The sequence below is a fragment of the Bubalus kerabau genome, chromosome 10, assembly GCF_029407905.1.
Source record: "Bubalus kerabau isolate K-KA32 ecotype Philippines breed swamp buffalo chromosome 10, PCC_UOA_SB_1v2, whole genome shotgun sequence".
In the NCBI taxonomy this organism is placed as follows: Eukaryota; Metazoa; Chordata; class Mammalia; order Artiodactyla; family Bovidae; genus Bubalus; species Bubalus kerabau.
Genome location: NC_073633.1, coordinates 84527534 through 84539898, shown reverse-complemented (window position 1 = coordinate 84539898; position 12365 = coordinate 84527534). Strand labels below are relative to the sequence as shown.

Here is a 12365-nt window from a genome sequence, read left to right as displayed (position 1 = left end):
GCTGACTGTGGCTCAGACCATGAACTCCTTATTGCCAAATTCAGACTTAAATTGAAGAAAGTAGGGAAAACCACTAGACCATTCAGGTATGACCTAAATCAAATCCCTTATGATTATACAGTGGAAGTGAGAACTAGATTTAAGGGCCTAGATCTGATAGATAGAGTGCCTGGTGAACTATGGAATGAGGTTCGTGACATTGTACAAGGAAACAGGGATCAAGACCATCCCCATGGAAAAGAAATGCAAAAAAGCAAAATGGCTGTCTGGGGAGGCCTTACAAATAGCTGTGAAGTCGCTCAGTCGTGTCCAACTCTTCGCGACCCCATGGACTGCAGCCTACCAGGCTCCTCCATCCATGGGATTTTCCAGGCAAGAGTACTGGAGTGGAGTGCCATTGCCTTCTCCGATATGCCCTTTGGATACATTCAAACTGGAAGCAATAACATAATTTCTTGGGTCAATTGACTTAAAAATTTGGCATCTCTCTGTCTCTTATTGGTGACCTTCAGCACTTAAGGCAAGGAGCAGGTCACCCAGGGCCACAGTAGACGAGAACAGGGAGGCCAGAAGAGAAGAGATCTATGGTTTTAATTAGAGGGTTTATCAGAGCTTGATTTTTCTGTCTTATGTATCAAATTAAATGAAGTCCTCTCTGACCTTGATCTATAGTGAAGCTATAGTGAAGCTCAGCATCTGTATAATTTAAATCACTCCTACCACTTCTTAAATAGTAAAATGTGAGAGCTGAAAGAAACTTGAGAAAACACCCAACTGAACCATCTTATTCTGTACCTAGAGGACATATTATAAGAAGATTATGGGTCAGTGGGTAAGAAAGTGAACTATTACTCATTGAAGTTGGTTTCATTTCTCCCTTGCTACCCTGAAAGAATAAATAAGGCAATAAGATGAATACACAGTCTTTATTTTCTCTAAAATTGAGGCAAAGGCAACTCTTTAGGAAAAGAAACCATCTACATGATTGAAAATGGGAAGGTCCAAACTTATACAATGTTATGTGTCAATTATATCTCAATAGAGCTGAGAAAATTGTTTTTAATTAAAAAAAAAAAAAACTACTGGAAAGAGAGAACAGGCTCCTGTGCCTTTACACTGGAGCCTTTACACTATGGCTCCAGGATGCTCAGAGGAAGGAAATAAAGTCAGCCAAGTTTGAGCCAAGATCCTCCTGAGTTGGTCCAGACTCCAGACTAGCATTACAAAGAGGAAAGAGATCAGTCAATAGTCTTTGAGCCTATAGATCCTAGAAAGATGTAACACTGATGTTCATCCCCTCAGCTGAGTGTGGTGACTGGCATTCCTGGTCTTGGTGAGGAAACTGACCCAGTTTCCCAGGTTCTTCTGCCGTTCTCATGCCCAGCCTGACATCTGCCCCATTCTCTTGGCCCAAGAGTCTCTGTAAGTCTTGGAGAAGAGTGCTCTGTAGGTGTGACCATCTTATGCCATGAGCTAGCCTCATGAGAGTGTTGGGTGTGCAAAGATTTCTAGAAGGGCCGGGAGTATCACAGCAGGCCAGGGCTCACTACAGCAGCCTGCCAGGACAAGCCTGCAGGGTAGGCCTTCTCCTTGGTCCCCGTTTCTCATGGTGTGAACTCGGCCTGATACAACCGTGCCTCTTCCACCAGGTCTACTCCTGCTGGATTCCCAGAAGCTCACAGCTGACGTTCCACAGGCGCTCAGCCGTTTTGTTGTTCCGGGCCCTGGGCGACACCCAGGTCTTCTTGCAGTCACTGGAGGGCAGAGAAAGAGAGTGAATATCCAGGTGTGAAAATGGACAGTCCGGAAAAGTTCACATTCTCCTCCTTGGAATAGATTTCTAACTGTATAAAATATATTAGATAAAAAAGAAACTAACTGTACTAAAACGCAATTTTAAAATATTTTGGGTTTTGTATTGACTTTTCAAAAATTTTTATTTTCTTGGTGTCGAGTTGATTTACAGTGTTGTTAGGCACAGGTGTGCAGCAAAGTGATTCAGTTAGACATGTATATATCTTCATTCTTTTTTAGGTTCTTCTCTCATAAAAGTTATCACGGAATACTGAGTAGCTTTCCCTGTGCCATATAATAGGTCCTTGTTGGTTATCTGTCTTATATACAGCATAAAATATTTTAAAAACAAATGTATAGCAGAGTAACATGTTCATGTCACTTTGCAGTGGTTTCAGGGACCACTATTCAAAGGTCCACTATTTCAGAGACCTTCTATTTCAGAGACCACAGAATGTCACTTCTGCTCACCAATCCTTTGAAATCTGGTGGTGATCAGACCCCAGGCTAGCTCATCCAGTAGACAACAAAATGTCTATTCTTACATTCCATCAGTTAATGCCAATCTCGGCATCTTTGGGAGACAGAGTTCACGCTGGGAAGCAGTGGCTTTGCCCTGGAGCTTTGTGCTATGTGCTATTTAAAAATTCATGAAGGAAGTCAGCCAAAAGCTTCAGCGAAAAGAAAAAGGCTCTGCAAAGCTTACCTGGAAATGTGGCCCACAGGCTTCAAACCGAGCCATGAAACCAACCCTTGTTGTTGTTGTAGAAACCAGTTCTTGCCAAGTTTCAAAGCTTTTGTTTAGTCACTAGGTCATGTCTGACTCTGTTGAGACCCTATGGACTGTAGCCTGCCAGGCTTCATGGGATTTTCCAGGCCAGAATACTGGAGTGGGTTGCCATTTCCTTCTCCAGGGAATCTTCCTAGCCTGGGGATTGAACCTACGTTTCCTGCATTGGCAGGCAGGTTCTTTCCCACTGAGCCACCAGGGAAGCCTATGTATCAAATCTAAGCTTCCTTTAAAAAGTAAAAGCACTTGGTTTACTGGCCCAGCCTGAATCTGGATTCCCCCGGCAGGCACACAGCTGCTACTCACCTGAAGTACTTGCCGCTCAGAGGCTCCAGGCCCTCAGCCAGCGCACAGTGCAGGCTGGTCTGGGCCCCCTCCCATGTTGTCTTGAGGAAGGGGGAGAAGAGCCGCCAAAGCAGGCACAGCAGGAAGGAGTGTCGGACCAACTCGGAGCGGACGATGCCTGGGTGCACTGCATAGGTGGTGACTCCCGTGCCTAGGGCAAAGAGGGCACAGTTAGACCAGAGACACACTCCCAGGCCAGGAAAACAGCTCACCCCCTGCACCAACATGCACAAGTGACAAGAAGAGCCTCGGGAACCCCTGTGTTCCAAAGACACCACTTCTAGCCAGGTGGAGGTGGTGGTGGTGGTTTAGCCGCTAAGTCGCCAGGTAGAAGCTCACAAGTAATTCATTGATGTTATCCAGAAAGATCTATAACTTTCTCAGCCTTCTATGCGCCAGATGGAATGCTTGGTTGAAGGTCCTTCTATTTCAGTGTCATCTTTTCTTTTGAAGATTCTTTTATGTGGACTGATTTTAAAGTCTTTAATTTGTTACAATATTGATTCTGTTTTATATTTTGGTGTTTGGGCCATGAAGCCTATGAAATCTTACCTCCCAACCAGCAATCAGATCCATACCGCCTGCACTGGGAGGTGAAGTCCCTGGACCACCAGGGAAGTCCCTGTTTCAGTGTTATCTTAATCTTTGGCTTAAATGGTATCTTTGGAATTTCTATAGGAGGGTCTCAGGGGTAACAATTCTGTTAGAAGGTAGGAAGCTAGGACCTTGTTGTAAACTGCATTTGCCAGGCAAACACATTTGATGAAGTATATAGGTTGAGGGGTGTTGATGGATATGATGGGGGCTACTGACAGGCCCCTAAGACACCCCTGCTACCTCTACTGTCTTCAGTATTTATTACATCCAAGGGCTGTGCCAGATATTTTACATGTTATCTCATTTGACTCTCAAAGAGGTTCATGAGGTAAGCAATACTAAGAAGCCCACTTATAGCTAAGAAAATTGAGTTCTCATCAGACAGGTTAAGGAAATTGCCCAAGGTCCCACCTAGCAGGTTGCAGAGCTAAGGTCTGAACCCTGATGTAGAGCAAAGAGCATGGACTTCCAAGTGGCCTGGATTTGAATCCTGTCTCATTTAGGAATAATATATCCTGCTTGGGAAAGTTTCTTAAGGTATCTGTGCTCATTTCTTTCTTTGTAGGGAGGGGAAAAACAATAGCATTTACCTCATAGGAATATTGTATTAAATGAGTAAAGACATCAATAGTACATGGCATACACAAACTCTCAATTATTGTTGTCATTATTAGTATTTTTTAACTTTTTATTTTATATTGGAGTATAGCTGATTAACAATGTTGTGATAGTTTCAGATGGACAGCAAAGGGACTCAGCCATACATACACATGTATCCATCTCCCCCAAGCTCCCCTCCTACCCAGGCCACCATATGACATTGAACAGAGTTACCCGATTCTTCTACTTTCTGCATTCTGATAGTAAATACCACTTCCCCCAAACTCTGGCTTATTCACTAGAGCAAATGGTCCTCTAGATTCAAAGATATCAAAGTCAACAGCTCAACAAAAACTCCAGGGGAGTTTTTGAATCATAGGATTAAGAGTGGCCTCACCTCCCCTTACAGCTGAAGGGATGAAGTCAAGGGAGATTAAAGGGACATGTTTGCATATACACGTGGCTCTGCATATGGCAGAGCAAAAACTCAGACCCAAGTATCTGAGACCCTGACTCCAGGCAGCAAGTGGCCGCTCTGTATCTCAGCTCACCATGTGAACCTCAGCAGAAGGCCCAGTAAAGGAAGCAACCTGACTTAAATCACAGTCCCCACATTCCAGTCCTTGTCCTTCACTTGCTGTATAATCTTGGGCCGGCCACTTCTCTGAATCTCAGTGCGGACCCATAAAACAGTAAAAATAATACCTATTCTGCCTGTTGCAAGAGGTTGTCATAAAAAAATCAGATGAGGGCTTCCCTGGTGGCTCAGTGGTAAAGAATTTGCCTGCCAATACAGGAAACATGAGTTCGATCCCTGATCCAGCAGGATCCTTTATGCTGTGAAGCAACTAGGCTTGTGCACCACAACTATTGATCCTGTGCTCTAGAGCCCAGGAGCCGCAACTATGGAGCCCATGCGCCCCAACTACTGAAGCCTGCGTGCGCTAGAACCCACGCTCTGCAACAAAAGAAGCCACCGCAATGAGAAGCCTGCATGCTGCAACTAGGGAGTAGCCCCTACTCTCCGCAACTAGAGAAAAGCCCTCACAGCAATGAAGACCCAGCACAGTCACAATAAATAAAATTATTTTAAAAATCAGATGAGATTATAAATATGAAATACTGGGTTGACCAAAAAGTCCATTCAGGTTTTTCTGTAAGATGTTATGGAAAAACCCAAATGAGCTTTTTGGCCAACCCAATAAGATGTAACAAAACACATAAGGTTTATAGGTTTTCCTGACCCCTGTTCAATTTTAACAGTCCTTCCCAAGGGCAAGGACTCTGTTTTATAACCTCATCCATTTTTCACTCTGTTTGTAACCTTGTTCTCCTTAGTGCACTGACATGTGCATGCTTGACATTCTGACTTCAGAAGTTTCTGCCAACTTCGAAACTGGGCTGAGCCCACGCTTTTGCCGTCTTAACTCTGGCCCTTTCTCTAGACTCACCTTTGAGCCTCTTGGCCAACTCGCGAGTGAAGAGCACATTGGCCAGCTTGCTGTGGCAATAAGCGAAACCCCAGTTGTAGTACTTCTCACCCTGGAGATCATGGAAGCGAATCTTGCCAATATGGTGGACCACGGACGACAGGTTCACCACCCGTGCAGGGGCGGACTCCTTCAACCGCCCCAGGAGCAAGTGGGTGAGAAGGAAGTGACCTGTGAGGAGAGCCAGCGGGGGGGAATGTAAGAGTGGACTGGCAGCCTGGGCTTGGGTGTGAGAGCTGGTGTATGACAGGACTTTAGCACCAGCTCACTCTCTTCTGGATGTGAACACGTTGATACAATGAGCAACTTAGCACTAGTGGTCAGTCAGTCTGAGTTAGTGGAGTTCTCAAGGCAAGGGCCAGAGCTGGACTGTAGGTAAGGCAATACAGATGTAATCTGTAGTTATTTCTACCTTTGCCCTTGCTCCAGTGAGGGGCAACTGTGAGCTTTGGACATCTCCCCTCTAGCTGTGATCACACAGCTGTGACCATGGACTAAGGAAGGATGAAATATTCAGGGAAAATAACACGTGCTTATGATCAGAGAACATGCTCCATGATACCCTCATGAAAGCCATCGCCTTGAACTCTGAACCATAACCTCTCTCATACCTCAAGTCTCAAAGGTCTGCCTCCTCCATGGACCAACCCTTGGTTTACTTGTTACAGTAACTGACCCCCTGCAGCCAAAGATCCCTGCACCCCCACATCTGGCCCTGCCTGGCAAGTCTTCATTACCATAGTTCCCTTCAAGAATGACATTCTTCTTCCTGGTATCTCTTAATTTGGGGGGTTTTGTAATGATGTGAGTAAGAGGAGCTCACTTTTTTGTACTGGTTAGGAGAGAGATAATGAAGGAAAAACCAGTATGCCTTGCTTTTCAGTCACTCAAAGATACTTACCCAGGTGGTTGACTGCCAAGTGGGTTTCAAAACCATCAGCTGTTTTGGAATATGGGCACAGCATCACTCCTGCATTGTTGATCAGAATATGAAGCTGCTTTTCCTCTAAAGAGCACAGCCAAAGAGACCATGTGGTTAGCTGCCTGTCCCACTTCTGAGTGTTTGTTCCTTGCCTTTGGGCCTATCTCAGTGATATTCTGTAACCGCTGTCACTGGGTTTCTAATTTTGGTTGCTGTTGTCTTCCCGGACACCATTCATCCATTCATTCAGCAAATGTGTATTCAGTTACTGACTCAGGGCTGGGCTAGGTACTGGGCACACAGTGGTAAATAAGACAGACACGGTCCCTGTCCTTCATAGATTTCATAGTTCTTGATGGGAGATGGTCATTTTCCAAGATACAGAAGAATATTAGCAGCAACACAACCTCCGCTAGTGCCTGTGCCAACAGAATGCTGATTCTCAGAATCAAAGGAGAGCGTGGCATCAGGACCACACCACGATGCCAAGGTGCAAGCCCAGACAGGGAGCTGACACCTCCAACATCCCCACTTCTGAGGCGAGAGAATGATAAGGATCCTGCCCAACCTGTCCACCCGCTGTCCCTGTGCCAGTTCCCTGCCCTGCTAGTTCACGCGGCAGAACCTGTCCAGTGGGATCCATGATGGTTCTGATTTTACAGTCAGAGATGGTCCAGGGTGGAGCAGCCACTCCCACACCCAGCTTTCTGCCTTTCTAGCCACCTACTGGGGCCTCACCTGCCAGGAAGCCCTCAGCAAAGGCTCGGATGGATTTGGTATCAGATAGGTCCAGTTTCCGTACCAGCACCTGGGAGTTCTTTGTATCAGCTTGGATTTCACTGGCAGCAGACTCCCCCTTCAGTACATCTCGACAGGCAATGTATACCCGGGCTCCTAGGGCCAAAACAAACAGAGGACTACAAGTTCAGAGCCTGGGCTGAAGAAGAGTCTAGTAAGTGAGTTCAGGACTGGTGGGCAGAGCACTCCCCCTCACCATTCTTAAAACAATGAGTGGCTATATTGTCACTTCTGGATTCTCTTTGCTATCAGCTTCAGCCCAGGCTGGGAACCCTGATTTTTACAACCCTGGTTTTATATTTACTGTAGCTAAGGACCTCCTTTTAGAATAACCAACCTGACCAATATCATATGCAGGCATCACTGTTTTCCTTACTTTATATAATAAGGAAGGGGCAGGCAGGAAGGAAGGTTTCAGGCCATAGAGTAAGTTGGTGTCCCAGCTGGACTTGAACCCCAGGATCCTTGAGTTCCTGGCCACAACCTCCAAGCCCAGGAGGAAAGATAAGGGAATGTGAGCAGAGCTCCTAGCAAGAAAGGCAGGAGGTCCTGCCCTGTGGAGACGAAGGGAAAGACTTGCCTCTGCGAGCAAGCTCTCTGGCTGTCTCCTTGCCGATGCCTGTGTTGGCGCCGGTGATCACCACCACCTTCCCAGAAAGCTGCACATCTGTTCTACAAACCCCGCCAGCGAAGAACTTCCTATAGGCAAAGGAAACAAAACATTTATGCACCATCTTTTCTAACCCCAGAAGGAGATTCATAAAACCCACCTGCCCTCAAAGAGGGATTTCTTTGCATTGTGTCAGGAGATTTAAAGCAGCTAATCTTCAGGGGACAGCATTGTCCCAGTGAGCAAGACAGCCTCCTGCTTATCAGCTCAGGTGGGGAGGTCATGTGCCTGGAAGCTACAAATGATCATAAGAGCAAATAAAATCAATTCTCTTGAGCCAGAGCCAATGGAGACCTTCCTTGTTAGATAACAAAGATATCTTGCTCTTAACTCTAGAGGTTCTCAGAGGTCAGATTCCTCCTCTAACCTGTGCCACAAACATGAGAGGGGTGGGCATTCGTGCAATCAGTGGTCCTGAGCCCTCAGTCTCCAATAAGCATCAGTGGTGAGTAACTGATGAACAGCACCTCCAGGGGTCCCATATGTAAACATAGCTCTTGGGTTGCCCTGCCAGTTTTAAGAGAGCCAGAATATTCTGCCATCTTATTAGAAATTTCATTCTAGCCGTCTGCACAGAGAGGAAAACCTCCCTTGCTCAGACCTCTGTGTGAAGAGCATTCTTTTACATAGAGTTGACCTGACAAGTTCCCCAAAATAGGACAGGAAGGAACAGACCTGACATGACCTGAACATCATCCAGCTGCCAAGCACTAAGCCAGGCTCTTTCCAAGGGAATTTAATTCAGTCATTCTGTTATTATCCCCATATTACAATGGAGAAAGCTGAGGCTTGAAGAAGTTCACTTGCTAACAGTGGTAAAACTGGAATCTGAACCCAGGTTTCTCTGCCAGGACCTAGAGTAATACTTTGTCCTTGATATGTCCCTTTAACCTTCTTGGCCATCAGCAATTTAAAAATTCTCTAGTCAGAACACACATTTCTCTGACATCCCCAGAAATCTTACAGCAAAATAGCCATCCCCAAACATTACTTGTCAGTAGTTTCAAAGTGGGGAGAGTTCATTTCCTTCCCAAGATGCCTGGTACTTAACAATGAGTCCCTTGGTAATGCAGCAAGCCCACCTTGACTGGGGATACTGAAGAAAGGGAGGTCTTCAGAGGAACCCAAGGGAGTAGAATGAAAGAGCAAGGGCTTCCCCATAAGATGGCTTTCAAGCTACTTACTAGAGTCATCCATGCAGCCTTTCACTAGCTTCAGAATTCAAACCCGCCTCTCCTCTCCCAGCCCCAGGTGCTTCCTTCTCATCTTCCACCATGGTATTCATAACCACCTCCTTCCTTCGTGCTTTTTCTGCCTTGACTTTCTCTCCCTTGGCCTCCATCCCTTTCTCCTCCTTCAGCAGCTGAGAACTCATCTTACAAGCTCCATGGCTCCCAACTTAGGGCTTTGTAAACTATTCAATGAATTACTGAATTAAGACAAACCTGATGGATGGAGCGATCAAATACAGGAAAGAAAGGAAGGAGGTAAGCAGTCCCAAGACAACCAGCATCTTTTCAACTTCTTTAGTTGCTGCTGCTTCAGCAAGAGCAACTTCTACTCCAACTCTGGCTCAGGCTCCTCCTGGTCTGGCTCCAACTCTTGGCTGCTTCTTACTGCTTCTCTCTCCTCCAGCTCCTCTCGCTCCTGGGTGCTCAGCAACAGCCTGGCTCTGAGCGTAGCCCAGAATCCTATTTAAATCCGAGAGCTGTCAGAGCACAGCCTGCTGGGAGATGTAGTCCTGGGGGAGGAGGACAGAGAAAAGAGCAGAGCCTCACATTAGCAAAGAGAATGAGGGCAGATGGAGAACAGCCCCCTAACTTTTCCATCCTCAATCATTTCTCTTATCTAGGGGGTCTAATCTCTCAACCACCCCCAGCTCCACACCTGCAAAATAGAATATTTTTAACTTTAGCAACAGATCCCATGATATTTGAAATACAGTATGATTAAAATAGACAAAAAAGAAACCCCCAGGAGAACGATGAGAGAATTCAGGAGAGTGGTTTCCCTTGATGGGGAAGGGGTATAGATTGGGGCGGAGCATGTTAGGATCTTCTGGTGGGGGGTGCTGGGAGTGTTCTGTTCTTTGAGGTGGCTGCTGTTACACAGGTGTGCTCACTTTGTGAAAATTCACTGAGTCATGCACTTGATCTGTGCACTTGGTGGGTTTTTAATTTTTTTTAATTTATTTTTTAGTGTACTTGAGTCTTCACTGTGGTGCATGGGCTTCTCATTGCTGTGGCTTCTCTTGTTGCAGAGCACAGGCTCTTGGGCACATGGGGCTTCAGTAGCTGCGGCTCATGAACTCAGCAGTTATGGCCCTTGGGTTTAGTTGCTCCACAGCGTGTGGGGTCCTCCTGGACCAGGGGTCAAACCGGCGTCCCCTACATTGCAAGGCAGATTCTTAGCCACTGGCCCCCCACGGAAGCCCTTGGCTGTGTTTATGTTCTATTTCAGTGAAGTTAACCCACACGTACACAAGCCAAAGCAAAGGGATAGTGTGCCAGCGCGTGGTCTCTAGAGTGAGCTTTCTGGTTCAAATCTCAGCTGACCTGTTTACCAGAGCAGTGACCTTGGGTAAGTTACTAAACCTCTCTGTTAATTCAGTTTCCTCGCTTGTGTAATGGGCATAATAAAATATACACCTACCTTTTAAAGTATTTAAATAGAAAATTTGAGACAGAAATTAACACATTTAGTTGTGTGTAGGATTTGGCTGTTGTCATTAGCTGTATTGATTTCTGTCTCCTTTGCTGTTTTACTTGCTTTATTCAAGGGGTTAGTGAAGAAAACCAAGAGGTAATGAATGCCGGGAATGTTTCAGTGGAATGCTATTAAAGATGAGGGGAAACATAAGAAACAAACCTAGCAGAAACTCTCAGAGTCCTCTGGAGCTGCGTGAGGGGATGGGAGGGGAATGTGAAGGGTTCACAGCCTCTGCTTACTCAGCATTCCTCTCCTGGACAGGACTCCAAGACTTATGCCCCAGATCCGCTCCCTCCTGCACAGATAGAGGAGGCCCCTAAAAGACATGAGTGATGAAAAAAGACTTCTGCGGCAGGCAGTTGCTCACTCCCTCACTCAACGATTCATCCATTTACTGAACATACACTCACTGAGCATTTCTCAGAGCCACTCCCGCCCCTCGAGAATCCCAAGAACCGATGAACAGAACAAGGAGTAGTCAGATCACTCTCAAGGCGAATCCTTCCTGACTCCCAGGTTGCCTCTCCCATATATTCCCACGTCTCCTACACTGGCTTCAGTTCACGGCAGCAATGACAGTTGCAAATAGTGCAAAGTCTCTGAAGCCCCTGAGGCGAACTTTCTATGGGTGCTTCTCAGTGTCTGTCTCCTTGAGATGGATGTCTGCTGGGCCCACCGGGTCCTGTTGATTGGACAGAGTCCTTTTCTTCAATACCTGCTGATACTGGGTCTGCAACACCATAGATTTCATGTGAAAGCAAGATCTATTGGTGTTTTATTTGAGTCCTCCTTACCCCCATGTAATCAGAGCTAGGGTCAACTACTGAGACAGACACAGTGCCATACCATGAGAGGGAATGTACATCTAGGAACCTCAAATCTGAGTACCTTTGTACTAAAGTCTCGTAGGCTCCCCATCACTACTGAATCAAATTAAAATGCCCTGCCCCTGTGGAGATGATATGCAATTTATCTTAAGTTTGTCTGGGAGGCAGAGAGCCCTAAAGTACAGTATATTGTGCTCTGGAGCAGCACAGATAAGATGTTAGAAGGAAGATAAGACATCTAGAATTATGAAAAGACACAAATAATTGGCTGAAAACATGTTAAATATTGCAATTCAAAGACCATCACCAGGTGATTGATTAGCTCTGCTGCTGCTGCTGCTGCTGAGTCGCTTCAGTCGTGTCCGACTCTGCGACCCCATAGACAGCAGCCCATCAGGCTCCCCCGTCTACCAAATGTTAAACTATGTTAAAACTATACCAACTTAAATGGTGTGGTGAAAGTGAAGTCACTCAGTCGTATCCGACTCTTTGCGACTTCATGGATTATAGCCTACCAGGCTCCTCTGTCCATGGAATTTTCCAGGCAAGAGTACTGGAATGGGATACCATATCCTTTTCCAGGGGATCTTCCTGACCCAGGGATTGAACCCAGGTCTCTCGGATTGCAGGCAGATACTTTACCATCTGAGCCACCAGGGAAGCCCTAAAAATGGTGTGGTACAAGCAGGTAAATGGTCAGACAAACCAGTAGAAACAAATGGAAAGCCAAGAAACAGATCCCAATACATACGGAAATATAGATATGCTAAAACACCATCTCAAATCAGGGGTGGGGTGGGGCAGATGGTGTATTTAATAAAGT

The 12365-nt window shown here is 46.0% G+C and overlaps 1 protein-coding gene across 2 annotated transcripts; it reads right to left on the bottom strand.

Annotated features, from left to right (window-relative positions):
• Window positions 1-907: 907 nt before the first annotated feature.
• On the bottom strand, window positions 908-9962 carry RDH12 (retinol dehydrogenase 12). Of its 2 annotated transcripts, XM_055536431.1 has the most exons (7): window positions 9452-9957; window positions 7917-8035; window positions 7277-7432; window positions 6518-6622; window positions 5578-5787; window positions 2891-3080; window positions 908-1754 (listed from the first exon to the last, which is right to left on the bottom strand). In XM_055536431.1, the coding sequence occupies exons 1-7, from the start codon at window positions 9517-9519 to the stop codon at window positions 1652-1654; spliced, it is 951 nt and encodes a 316-aa protein (XP_055392406.1). In that variant the 5' UTR covers window positions 9520-9957; the 3' UTR covers window positions 908-1651. The 2 variants fall into 2 exon arrangements, with proteins under 2 accessions (XP_055392406.1, XP_055392408.1); XM_055536433.1 differs by lacking the exon at window positions 5578-5787 and having other exon boundaries at window positions 9452-9962.
• Window positions 9963-12365: the final 2403 nt, after the last annotated feature.

Coding starts and splice junctions, on each gene's coding strand:
- RDH12 (XM_055536431.1), bottom strand. CDS start 9,519: ATGCTGGTTGTCTTGGGACTGCTTACCTCCTTCCTTTCTTTCCTGTAT. Junction 6,623..7,276: donor TGCTGAGGGCTTCCTGGCAG/GTGAGGCCCCAG, acceptor TGTGCTCTTTAG/AGGAAAAGCAGCTTCATATT. Junction 3,081..5,577: donor GTTGGCCAAGAGGCTCAAAG/GTGAGTCTAGAG, acceptor TCTTTGCCCTAG/GCACGGGAGTCACCACCTAT.